This window comes from Schistocerca piceifrons, chromosome 11 (genome assembly GCF_021461385.2).
Source record: "Schistocerca piceifrons isolate TAMUIC-IGC-003096 chromosome 11, iqSchPice1.1, whole genome shotgun sequence".
NCBI classification, from domain to species: Eukaryota; Metazoa; Arthropoda; class Insecta; order Orthoptera; family Acrididae; genus Schistocerca; species Schistocerca piceifrons.
The window spans coordinates 133967338-133981441 of record NC_060148.1 but is presented as its reverse complement, the minus strand read 5'-3'; the positions used below and the strand labels follow the sequence as shown (position 1 = coordinate 133981441).

General features: G+C 42.3%; 1 protein-coding gene across 1 annotated transcript in view; it reads right to left on the bottom strand.

Moving 5' to 3' along the window:
- The window catches only part of LOC124720428 (ankyrin repeat domain-containing protein 1-like), a 47708-nt gene that overhangs the window by 8285 nt on the left and 25319 nt on the right, over positions 1-14104 (bottom strand). The window contains exon 2 of the mRNA XM_047245777.1: positions 4015-4612. Within this exon, the coding sequence (XP_047101733.1) occupies positions 4015-4601 (587 nt within the window). The 5' untranslated portion in view covers positions 4602-4612. The remainder of the gene's footprint in view (positions 1-4014; positions 4613-14104) is intronic.

Sequence of the window (14104 nt, the reverse complement as noted above, 5' to 3'; positions counted from 1 at the left end):
GTATTTTTGGTAACTCTGGTGATATGCAGCCTGTAGTTAGAGAACAGGGCATTCACTCACCTAACACAAGAAACTAGGAAATAAATGTCCAAAATTCTAATACAATATTAAAACGAAATGGGCCACTGCAAACTGGAATCGAGCTGTGCAACAGACTACACCTTCACTTGAAAATGATAGACATTTCAGCACTTAAAACAAGTTTTTATGACTACCTAATTCAGAAGTGTTATGATGCAGCTGAGAACAAAGCAGGTTCAGAACCTAAAGGTTCGCATTATCACTGTACATGGTGAACAGAAATGCCTCCGAATTTTTATGCTGTTCTGAGGTATTACATGTTACGCATATTACTCGTCTAATTCCCAGCTTCGCTGACGCAAGCTGCAACCCTCTGCCACTACAGGGTTCCAAATTGTATTTTTTTAAACATTGCTGAGTGTAACGTAATTATGTTTGTTCGTGACAAACAGCATGCTGCAATCTAGTTTATAACCACAGAAAACGTACCTACAACTGAAATCCATAGAAAAATGGAAGCTGTGGACAGTGATGATTTTTTTTTTTTTTTTTTTTTTTTTTGTTATGTATCGTGAACTTACTAGTTTGCACGTGAAGACGCAGCTGCACCTGAAGATGCATCCTTAAGTGCCGTGAAACTGATAGTGCATAATACTAAAAGAATCCTACAGTTGAAGTGGTTTTATTTCTTGACATGCCAGACTGTGCTTGCGGTTGCCCACACTGTAAAGCGTTTTGCATGTGTGACAGAGCTGAGAGTGGACGACCCCATACGGTAACTGCTGAGACTATTTAGAATTGGCTTAATGAACTACTGGATAATACAGACACAGCTCTTAGATAAGTGTGGTATATCACAGAAAACTAATGTATGGTGAGTCCCTTGAATGCTCACTTCTGACATGAAATCTGTCAACAACTTCCTTTGGCTTTTAAGTGGGAGGGTGATTAGTTCCTTAACAACGCTGAACAGTGATGAAAGCTGGTTTTACCAATTTGACTCAATGTCAAATTGCTGATGTCTATACGATCATCACTGAACACAGCCTTCATTCTTCTGTGGATTTCAATTACAGGCACGTCTACTGTGGTTAGAAACTCTACTACAACAAGCTGTTTCTCATGCACCGTCATAGTTATGTTAAACACTGCATGTTACGCACTGCAATTTGCAGCCCTACAGTGTCAGAAGGCTACAACTAGCATCGGCGAAGCAGGAAATTGTACTGCGAAGTGTATTTATGTCTGGATTCTAATCCCGAACGCCTGGATCGATTCCAACCAACTGTAGCGCAACAACAGTTCGCCTCATGAGTATGAGCACTGGGGGGCTTATAACTTCCTTATAGAGTGAAGCTATTGGCAAAAATGTTTTTTTTAGCCCATCGTATATATGCTGTCCTGGATGCCAGGTTCATTTTGTGGAAATGCGGCATACCTTCTTGACATTTTTTGTAGGGCAACTTACACGTCAGTGGGTAAAAAAAAATCAGTTTTCAAGCTCCTGACGTGTATGCTGCACGACACCATAGACATGTTGCGAAAAGTTATCTGCCTTTTTATCTATGTTCGGAAGGGTCCCATGTACAGATGGCCACACCTGCTGAAAGGCTGTGTGACAGAGGGTATGCACAGAGGAAGGGAGGCAGGTTGAATAATGGGCTGAGAGAGGGTAGGAAGGAATGGGGAATGGACAAGGGGGAGAGACATGGGAGAAGGATATGAATAGGGAGATGGTGCAGGAAGATATACAGATGAGAGGGAGTAGGACGTGATGCAGACAGGGAGACAGAAGGGAGAATATGGGGAGTGGGTAGAGAAGGTGTGGGTGAGGAGGAGATTAATAGAGAGTACGAGGACATGGACTAAGGTAAGGGTTTAGGAGATGTAACAAATATATCAAACGTGTACGTGGACAAAGCCACAGGATAAAATCTAGAGTTCAGGAAAATGTAAGAAGAAGCATAAAGGTTGTACAGGACCAAATATTAGCAAAGCCGATTTCAGGCTAGCATCAGGTTTCCTAGATTGTTTCAACCTGAAAGTGAAACGGGGCAGTTGGTACCACAATACAAAACGACCTAGGAGGATGAGCTACACGGACTTGAGGAAGCAGTTCTTGAGTGGATGAGGCGCCTGCAGTCAGTACTACCAGTTGCATGGGAAACGAATTTTTCTAAGTTTTATATTTCCAGTATTAAGGAAAAAGAGCACGCTTTAACTCCTGCCGACTTCAGACCTAATGTCGTATTCAGCCAATGGTTCTTTTAGCTCATCACAGTCAATTCTCACTTCATGTATGTGTGATTTTCATGGAAGAAGTTGCAATATCATGTTTGTGCCGGTGAGAATCCCACACTACATTTGTAAAAAGCCATCAACACAGGTTATCTATCTACGTGTGTCCAAGTAGAGTACATACTAGAGCCATTTCTTCTTCTTCCCCACTTAATGGGCCAGTGTGCACAGTATTGTCAGACATTACCACAGTTCCCAGAACATATCCCACTTGTTATTCTTCAATGGACGTGGTTACTATACGACGGAGCCCCACCGCCCTTCAAACACTCATTTCCACGAACATCTGGATCAGACATTCCCGGAAAAAGGAGATAGGCAGACAAGATACTGTTTCACAGCACGCATGTTGACCTGACCTCACTCCACTTGCGGGGCAATGTGAAATGTCTTTCATAGTAGGCACCTATCGAGCCTGAAGACTTATCGTCATGGAGACAATTCTTTACACGTAGAGCGCTGTTGAAACGACACAGAGGATATTAGAAGTGGTGCAACAATGGCATGCCTGCAGTGACGTTGGGGGTCACTATTTTGAGCAACTGTTGTAAATGTAGCAGCTTGTAAAACATGTAGGTAAATGGAATTCTTCATTACTGTACCATCTAAAGGATTTTTGGAGTCTGGAATCAAATTTAATTCCACCATTGCATGTCAACCAATACATGCAATTATCGCAGGGTACTGGTGAGAAGTCAATGGGAATATGGTTCGAAAGCGGGTGCTCTTAGTCGGAGCGCTACACGAGGCCACGGCAGAACTGAGGTACATTTTGGCTTGTACATTTCAACTTCGTCATTTCTGGGGTAGTGTCTCTTAACTGAAATTGATACGTATATCCTTCACCATAAACATAAGCTCTGAAATGCGTATTCTAAGAGCTAAGAACACTTTTTCATCATTACTATGAAGAAACGTCTATTCTACAGCACGTTCTTTGTTATTACAAACGACCTACAAAATGCATTTAACAAAGAGGGAAACATTCCTCTTATTATCCATGGATCTCTTAAGTTTGTCTAATGTTTTTGCACTGTAGCATTATCTTTCCAGTTACAGTTATAATGGAGGCAAGATATCAGAGCAGATTTTTCTATTAATGTACAGACCGGAGTTGTTGGACTAATACGCTCTACAGAACAAGTTGACTGGTGCGATGTATAGTTCCTAGTGAATAACTTTCCTGTACTGCAAGACGAACTCTGTAGTTTTTCAGAGAGCTCATAATTCCCGAAGACCAGCACCTTAATGCGAATGGACGCCTTAGTGAGCACCTGCTTTAGCGATGGCTCACAGTTGCAAGTCGTATGCAATAACAAGCACATTACATTAGCAACTCTGCTGTTCCACGGTAGCAGAATGTGTTCTTATTTGTTGACTGCATTCTGTTGCAGTAAGTCATTCGAAATAGCGAATAGCTTGCACTAGGGATGTTTCCCACAATAGCGAAGGTGAACAAATCCCCACAGTTCTTAAGGTATCCATTTCTCAGCTCATGCTTCCTGAACATATGTTCCTTGTTTTGATCCATACTACTATGGTAAACTTTTTTAAAACACGGACACACACACACACACACACACATACACACACACACACACACGGACACACACACACGGACACGGACACACACACACGGACACACACACACGGACACACACACACGGACACACGGACACACACGGACACACTCACCTGTATCCCGATGTCTCTGTGAATGGTGGCCGTGGCAATGCCACCGCCACCAGACTGGAGATGTCTGCTGCAGCCTCTGCATTCTCCCGCAGCAGTTGCGCCCAGTCGCTGCCGGCCATCACCTCGGGGCGTCGCGCTATGAACTCCACAGCGGCGCTCCTCAACTCTGGGCAGTGGTGCAGGGTGGCCACCAACGCAGTAGTTGCAGCATTTTCTACGCTCAAGTCCAGCGCCATTCGCGACTCGCACCGCCGTTTAAGTAGGGGCAAGTCGTACTTGTCGGCGGCTGCCAACAGTTGCGCTGCAAATCTTTCCAGTTCCGGAACTGTGTCCGTATAGACGAACAATAGCATCTGCTGCAACACAGCCTCCTGCACGTCAGTGATTTTGATAAGGCGACTAGTAGCTTCTAGCGTGTTGTTCCGCAACATGGCATCAAAGACGGGACTCCTCGCTGCCAGAATGACACTGTGGGCTGGCAAGTGAGAGTCGCCCACCACGAGAGTCACATCTGCACCTTTGCCAGATTCCAGCAGTGTGCACAGGTCGCTTCCAAAACTGCCTTTCTCCGACTTTGATTCTGCCATTACTACCACACCTGAAACACACACGGAACATCTATGGAATTTCCTGTCGAGCTGCAGAGGAAATAAATTGTGTTTTGCTTCTACTAACACACAGAAAACATAGGTCACCTATGCAGCTAAGATCAGGTAAATAGCAGGAAACATCCTGGCTATGAATCCAAGGTACAGTGTTACGAGTGACCTGGATAAAATAGGAGCAGATACTGGGCACACAAAAGTAGGGGTTTGTGATCGGCCCTGGGTAAACACTGATGTAAGGCATGTTTACACTGAGCTGAACAGGACGCTCCAGACACTGGACAAAACCTCACATGAGTGCTGTTCCAGTTGATGCTATCGGTAGGTGGGGTTACACTACACATGGCCTGCACCTAAATAGGAAGGGGTAAGGTAAGTTAGCTTCTCTATTAGCAGATACCGTAAGGAGGTCACAGTCTCACAGCGTATGATCCCTGTGGTTAATGATATCAGGCAGACAAGTTTTATGGGTTAAAGCCAAAGTCCAGACAGACAATAACCAATAAAAAATTAAATAAAAGAAGTTTCATGTACAGAAAATAGGGATAAAGCTAACGGTTGTATCAATTTATTTCACCAAAATGTCAGGGGAATCAAAAATAAAGTAGATGAGCTGATAGTGTGTTTAAATGATTTCGAAAATAAGAGTGAGAGTGACATAATTTGTCTCAACACCATATAACTTTGAGGAAGGAAAGAGTCACTATAAGTGGGTATAATTTAGCATCTTAAGCTAGCAGATCCAACATAGATAAAGGAGTAGTTGCCATTTAAACAAAACAAGCGAATACGTACAAAATTGTAGAAGTAATCAAATTTTATGTCTGTCAGCACTTTGACGTTTGTGCATGTGAATTATAGGTAGATAATGTAGTGTTGATAGCAAATCTGTGTAGGTCGCCATTAGGAGTCTGGGAGCTATTCATAAGAAATTTCGACTCATTATGCTGTCTGTCAGACAAAAATAATTTATTAATCTGTGACGAAGTCAATGTAAACTTTCTGAGCAATTCTGATAGGAAAAGAACTAGAAGTGTTTTTAATGACATAACTTAGAACCAGTGATCATTTTCCCTACACATATAGCTCAAGACAGTAGCACTCTAATAGATAACGCATTTGGACAGCAAGAGGATGTCAAACTAACACATGCTTTCCCTGTTATAAATGGATTATCAGATCATTATGCGCAACTTCACCCGGTGTACAGTTCAGAAACTAATAAGTAAAAGTGTAAGGCTAGACAGCCCGGTATCTTTAGAGCACATCAGAGAAAGTTTAAGAAATGTTAATAGGGGAGATGTATACCGCGAGCCAAATGCTAATGATAAATGCAACATATTTCTTGATAAATTGATATCCCTTTTTGAACACTGTCGCTCAAAAAAAATTACTGAATTTAACACCAAACTGTTTGCTTAGAAACCTTGGATTACTTTAGGTACCTGTCTCCTTTTTTAAATCGAATCGTATATTTTTTTTATAACTGCGTCTAATAGCTTGAAAAGGCAGTTACAGTAATACAGCGTTTGTTAATGTTTACGTCGAAATCTGACGTAAAAAAAAATTCGAGAAATGTCCTAAAATGTGAGATACCGTAAGGGAAGCCAGCGCTCCGAGGATAAAATTTTATTTCCCCTCGAACCAATATATGACCTAGATACTGGTTCACCTACGGATGTTTTATATAAACGTTTTAAGCTAGGTTCTAGCGTATCACAGAGGGAAAACGATTTCACATTTATGCATATATGCATCCTCCCACATTTTCAGGAGCTGAAACAGGGAAATCGACTGTTCATTTTTTTAAAATAAAGAGGTCTTATGCGCTTCAAAAACCAACTACTACTTTAAGTATCTAAATGTGAAAACGAATATTAGAGCAATCTTTTCCTGTACATGGCTGTGCCCATCTTAGACGTAAGCTACACGTTATCTGACAACTGTCTCTACCTACACTGCTCTAAATTATGTCGTAGCGGATATATTCGTTGAACTAAGCATTCTATTAAAAATTCTTTCGTGACCACGTGTACGCCACGAAATAAATAATAACCTTAAGGGAAGGTTCCATGCTGAACGGAAGCGCTTAATGACAATGTTACCAGATACGTGCAGTACACGCTGTAGACTTATTTGACACTGCAATGCAATTTCGTACACACGTATATGAAATAGTTTACCAACAATGATTTATTAAACATCCAAACCACATAACAAATTTTGCCTTCCAGAAAAGTAACTTTATCCTTTAAGCATGTGTTCAAACTGTAGACTATGGACTAAAAAGCACAAGGCCAGTTGCCGTTCGAAGGAACGATGAACAGGCGTAATTGAGGTGGATGTTATGGTAGAGTATGTACTGGCCATTCGACGATACACATTGTCTGACGTAGTTGGGGCTTTGTCATAGACTGCATCTTTGAGTATTCCCAAAGGAAAAAAAAGAAAAAAAAATATGAGGATTCATCAGGGGACCTCGCAGGCGATTTGACAACAGAATTTAGTCATATCCAACATCCAGGAAAGTACTCATTCAGTATTTGTGTTGCAACATGGGACGAGTGAGTTGCACGACCGTCGGGTTTCACCCACACGCACTGTGTCGAGTATACAGTGGTATCTCTTCTACAGGACCCGGCAGAATGTTCGTCAGAAAGAGTGAGTACGAGTGCCCATTTAGAACGCCTGAGATTAATTAAGGCCTCACAATGTAATTCACTATGATGCCACGCCATACTTTTACGCTCCACGTCCGTCGACGCAAATTTACACGAGAGTGGTTAGTAGATGTTCCTTTATAGGCAAAAAAAAAAAAAAAAAAAAAAAAAAAAAAAAAAAAAAAAAAAAAAAAAAAAAAAAAGCATGCGCTGGAGAAACGTAGAATCCTTACCCAATTGCTGAACGACAAACCGACAAAATTCGGTACGACCTTCGACATCATGGTCGAGTAACTGCTGATGTGACAGATGATTCGGATGGAAATTCTGTCGATGCAGGATGCTAATGAGACTACAATCCTTGCAATAGCCTATGTCTCGTACAAATGTGCGAATTCATTAGCGTCGTAGCCATACCAGCTTCTTCTTGTTCTCCAGCAGCTGCAGTCTTTTTTTCTTGTCCTTTTTTTGACGTTCAAACAGCCTGTCCGCACTAGCGTCTTAATTCGTACAACTGCTTGGGACGTGGGACATTGGCGATCCGGATAGGCAGCTCTATACCGCTGTACTGTTTGTACAGTATTATTTTACATTGACCATATAAAAGCAGTATATCCAACTTCTCCGTATTGTACATGTCTACACGTGACGAATGATGAAGGAAAAATGATGGTCCTCCAGGGCAAACAAGTAAACTGGTAAACATGTTGACATTCTGACGGTGCAGCACGAGAGCTCTGCTTAACGTTATTTGCACCGCTAATGCCGATTCCGGCCACCGTGCTCACACATTCTAAAAAATTTACCGAATTTTTTATTAACAAACTCTATAACACTGTAATTGTCTTCAAGACAATGCAATTATAAAATACAGTTATAAAAAGTATACCAAAACTCTACCATCTGGTGAGCAAAATGTATGAGACAGGCGAAATACCCTCAGACTTCAAGAAGAATATAATAATTCCAATCCCAAAGAAAACAGGTGTTGACAGATGTGAAAATTACCGAACTATCAGTTTAATAAGTCACGGCTGCAAAATACTAACGCGAATTCTGTACAGACGAATGGAAAAACTGGTAGAAGCCGACCTCGGGGATGATCAGTTTCGATTTCGTAGAAATATTGGAACACGTGAGGCAATACCCTACGACTTATCGTAGAAGCTAGATTAAGGAAAGGCAAATCTACGTTTATAGTATTACCAGACTTAGAGAAAGCTTTTGACAATGTTGACTGGATTACTCTCTTTCAAATTCTAAAGGTGGCAGGGGTAAAAAACAGGGAGCGAAAGGCTATTTACAATTTGTACCGAAACCAGCCCCCCCCCCCCCCTGAACCATGGACCTTGCCGTTGGTGGGGAGGCTTGCGTGCCTCAGCGATACAGATAGCCGTACCGTAGGTGCAACCACAACGGAGGTGTATCTGTTGAGAGGCCAGACAAACATGTGGTTCCTGAAGAGGGGCAGCAGCCTTTTCAGTAGTTGCAAGGGCAACAGTCTGGATGATTGACTGATTTGGCCTTGTAACAATAACCAAAACAGCCTTGCTGTGCTGGTACTGCGAACGGCTGAAAGCAAGGGGAAACTACAGCCGTAATTTTTCCCGAGGGCATGCAGCTTTACTGTATGATTACATGATGATGGCGTCCTCTTGGGTAAAATATTCCGGAGGTAAAATAGTCCCCCATTCGGATCTCCGGGCGGGGACTACTCAAGAGGATGTCGTTATCAGGAGAAAGAAAACTGGCGTTCTACGGATCGGAGCGTGGAATGTCAGATCCCTTAATCGGGCAGGTAGGTTAGAAAATTTAAAAAGGGAAATGGATAGGTTGAAGTTAGATATAGTGGGAATTAGTGAAGTTCGGTGGCAGGAGGAACAAGACTTCTGGTCAGGTGACTACAGGGTTATAAACACAAAATCAAATAGGGGGAATGCAGGAGTAGGTTTAATAATGAATAGGAAAATAGGAATGCGGGTAAGCTACTACAAACAGCATAGTGAACGCATTATTGTGGCCAAGATAAGATACGAAGCCCACACCTACTACAGTAGTACAAGTTTATATGCCAACTAGCTCTGCAGATGACGAAGAAATTGAAGAAATGTATGATGAAATAAAGGAAATTATTCAGATAGTGAAGGGAGACGAAACTTTAATAGTCATGGGTGACTGGAATTCGAGTGTAGGGAAAGGGAGAGAAGGAAACATAGTAGGTGAATATGGATTGGGGGACAGAAATGAAAGAGGAAGCCGCCTGGTAGAATTTTGCACAGAGCACAACATAATCATAACTAACACTTGGTTTAAGAATCATGAAAGAAGGTTGTATACATGGAAGAACCCTGGAGATACTAAAAGGTATCAGATAGATTATATAATGGTAAGACAGAGATTTAGGAACCAGGTTTTAAATTGCAAGACATTTCCAGGGGCAGATGTGGACTCTGACCACAATCTATTGGTTATGACCTGTAGATTAAAACTGAAGAAACTGCAAAAAGGTGGGAATTTAAGGAGATGGAACCTGGATAAACTAAAAGAACCAGAGGTTGTACAGAGATTCAGGGAGAGCATAAGGGAGCAATTGACAGGAATGGGGGAAATAAATACAGTAGAAGAAGAATGGGTAGCTTTGAGGGATGAAGTAGTGAAGGCAGCAGAGGATCAAGTAGGTAAAAAGACGAGGGCTAGTAGAAATCCTTGGGTAACAGAAGAAATATTGAATTTAATTGATGAAAGGAGAAAATATAAAAATGCAGTAAGTGAAACAGGCAAAAAGGAATACAAACGTCTCAAAAATGAGATCGACAGGAAGTGCAAAATGGCTAAGCAGGGATGGCTACAGGACAAATGTAAGGATGTAGAGGCCTATCTCACGAGGGGTAAGATAGATACCGCCTACAGGAAAATTAAAGAGACCTTTGGAGATAAGAGAACGACTTGTATGAATATCAAGAGCTCAGATGGAAACCCAGTTCTAAGCAAAGAAGGGAAAGCAGAAAGGTGGAAGGAGTATATAGAGGGTCTATACAAGGGCGATGTACTTGAGGACAATATTATGGAAATGGAAGAGGATGTAGATGAAGATGAAATGGGAGATACGATACTGCGTGAAGAGTTTGACAGAGCACTGAAAGACCTGAGTCGAAACAAGGCCCCCGGAGTAGACAATATTCCATTGGAACTACTGACGGCCGTGGGAGAGCCAGTCCTGACAAAACTCTACCATCTGGTGAGCAAGATGTATGAGACAGGCGAAATACCCTCAGACTTCAAGAAGAATATAATAATTCCAATCCCAAAGAAAGCAGGTGTAGACAGATGTGAAAATTACCGAACTATCAGTTTAATAAGTCACAGTTGCAAAATACTAACACGAATTCTTTACAGACGAATGGAAAAACTAGTAGAAGCCGACCTCGGGGAAGATCAGTTTGGATTCCGTAGAAAGACTGGAACACGTGAGGCAATACTGACCTTACGACTTATCTTAGAAGAAAGATTAAGGAAAGGCAAACCTACGTTTCTAGCATTTGTAGACTTAGAGAAAGCTTTTGACAATGTTGCAGGGGTAAAATACAGGGAGCGAAAGGCTATTTACAATTTGTACAGAAACCAGATGGCAGTTATAAGAGTCGAGGGACATGAAAGGGAAGCAGGGGTTGGGAAGGGAGTAAGACAGGGTTGTAGCCTATCCCCGATGTTGTTCAATCTGTATATTGAGCAAGCAGTAAAGGAAACAAAAGAAAAATTCGGAGTAGGTATTAAAATTCATGGAGAAGAAATAAAAACTTTGAGGTTCGCCGATGACATTGTAATTCTGTCAGAGACAGCAAAGGACTTGGAAGAGCAGTTGAATGGAATGGACAGTGTCTTGAAAGGAGGATATAAGATGAAAATCAACAAAAGCAAAACAAGGATAATGGAATGTAGTCTAATTAAGTCGGGTGATGCTGAGGGAATTAGATTAGGAAATGAGGCACTTAAAGTAGTAAAGGAGTTTTGCTATTTGGGGAGCAAAATAACTGATGATGGTCGAAGTAGAGAGGATATAAAATGTAGGCTGGCAATGGCAAGGAAATCGTTTCTGAAGAAGAGAAATTTGTTAACATCCAGTATTGATTTAAGTGTCAGGAAGTCATTTCTGAAAGTATTCGTATGGAGTGTAGCTATGTATGGAAGTGAAACATGGACAATAAATAGTTTGGACAAGAAGAGAATAGAAGCTTTCGAAATGTGGTGCTACTCATTTTCAGCCCCTAAAACTTCCATTCGTAAGCATGTTGAGATCTACCAGGGGATTCCCTTTACGATGTCCAGACACGTGTCAGGTAACGCACCAGTTCTTCATTCCCTGCAGGTGCGAGTGACTTCCACACAATGCCCAACAGCACTCAAAAGTAACTGGAGTGTAATATTATATTCAATCTTGAATATCGATTTTAATTTTTTGATAGGTCCAAAGTTCATTCAAACATATCTTGGAAAATCACTGATTTTTGAATATCAGGATAGAACAGGATAAAGACACGTTAGTTGAATGTCAATACACGCACAAAAACATTTTTTTTCATATTTTCGAAAGATTCAGATGTGTCAATGGGCCGCGCGGGATTAGCCGAGCGGTCTGAGGCGCTGCAGTCATGGACTGTGCGGCTGGTCCTGGCGGAGATTGGAGTCCTCCCTCGGGCATGGGTATGTGTGTTTGTCCTCAGGATAATTTAGGTTAAATAGTGTGTAAGCTTAGGGACTGATGACCTTATCAGATAAGTCCCAAAAGATTTCACACACATTTGGACATTTGTGTCAATGGTTTTGTAAACAATACGGGCTTGAAAAACTTTCAAAGTACCGATGCTGAAAAAGTATGCCGACATTTAAGTAAATGTAAGTAAATATGGAGAGTAGGTAGCAGACCTCCATTAAGAAATCCCTAGAGTGAAGGAAGTCCCATCTGAACCCGTGTGACAAATTGGAAGCAGAACATCTACAAATGAGGAAAACGTTGCCCAGTCACTTTGACTCTTACTTACCCAGGTTCCGCAGTATGTATTTGTACCTCAAGCCAAACATGATCTGGTTTCGTGTGTTGTTATAACAGCTGTCAGCAGGCACAGGGTTTTCATAAAGCACTCAACAGACGCATCTCAACACAGTTACCGCCCGTTTTGTCATCTAAAATAATTGGAAACGATCACTCAGCCTTAGAACACAGATGTTTTTTGCTCCGATCAGTGCTGATGTCGGGAAAGAACTGCTTGTTGCAATGCGCCAAACCGTCTTAAGGCCGAAAAAAACGCATCACTTGATTGTACCACCTCAACTTGATATCTACACTACTGGCCATTAAAATAAATGCAGATGATAAATTGGACAAATATATTATACTAGGACTGACATGTGATTACATTTTCACGCAATTTGGGTGCATAGATCCTGAGAAATCATCACCCAGAACAACCACCTCTGGCCGTAATAACGGCCTCGATACGCCTGGGCATTGAGTCAAACAGAGCTGGGTTGGCGTGTACAGGTACAGCTGCCCATGCAGCTTCAACACGATACCACAGTTCATAAAAAGTAGTGACAGGCGTATTGTGACGAGCCAGTTGCTCGGCCACCATTGACCAGACGTTTTCAGTTGGTGAGAGATCTGGAGTCTGTGCTGGGCAGGGCAGCAGTCTAACATTTTCTGTATCCAGAAAGGCCCGTACAGGACCTGCAACGTGCGGTCGTGCATTATCCTGCTGAAATGTAGGGTTTTGCAGGGATCGAATGAAGGGTAGAGCCACGGGTCGTAACACATCTTAAATGTAACGTCTACTGTTCAAAAGTGCCGTCAATGCGAACAAGAGGTGACCGAGGCGTGTAACCAATGGCACCCCATACCATCACGCCGGGTGATACGCCAGGATGGCCATGACGAATACACGCTTCCAATGTGCGTTCACCGCGATGTCACCAAACACGGATGCGACCATCATGATGCTGTAAACAGAACCTGGATTCATCTGAAAAAATGACGTGTTGACATTCGTGCACCCGGGTTCGTCGTCGTCGTCGTCGTCGAGCACACCATCACAGGCGCTCGTGTCTGTGATGCAGCGTCAAGGGTAACCGCAGCCACTGTTTCCGAGCTGATAGTCCATGCTACTGCAAACGCCGTCGAACTGTTCGTGCAGATGGTTGTCTTGCAACCGTCCTCATCTGTTGACTCAGGGATCGAGACGTGGCTGCACGATCCGTTACAGCCATGCAGATAAGATGCCAGTCATCTCGACTGCTAGTGATACGAGGCCGTTGGGATCCAGCACGGCGTTCCGTATTACCCTCCTGAACCCACCGATTCCATATTCTGCTAATAGTCATTGGATCTCGACCAACGCGAGCAGCAATGTCGCGATACGATAAACTGCAATCGCGATAGGCTACAGTCCGACCTTTATCAAAGTCGGAAACGTGATGGTACGCATTTCTCTTCATCACACGAGGCATCACAACAACGTTTCACCAGGCAACGCCGGTCAACTGCTGTTTGTGTATGAGAAATCGGTTGTAAACTTTCCTCATGTCAGCACATTGTAGGAGTCGCCACCGGCGCCAACATTGTGTGAATGCTCTGAAAAGCTAATCATTTGCATATCACAGCATCTTCTTCCTGTCGGTTAAATTTCGCGTCTGTAGCACGTCATCTTCGTGGTGTAGCAATTTTAATGGCCAGTAGTGTATGTTTATGTGCTAGGAAAATGAAGAGTTTGTTAAGTTGTTTATATAGGTTTCTTATATTTGTGTTAAAATGTTTCAGTTGTCTGACACCTT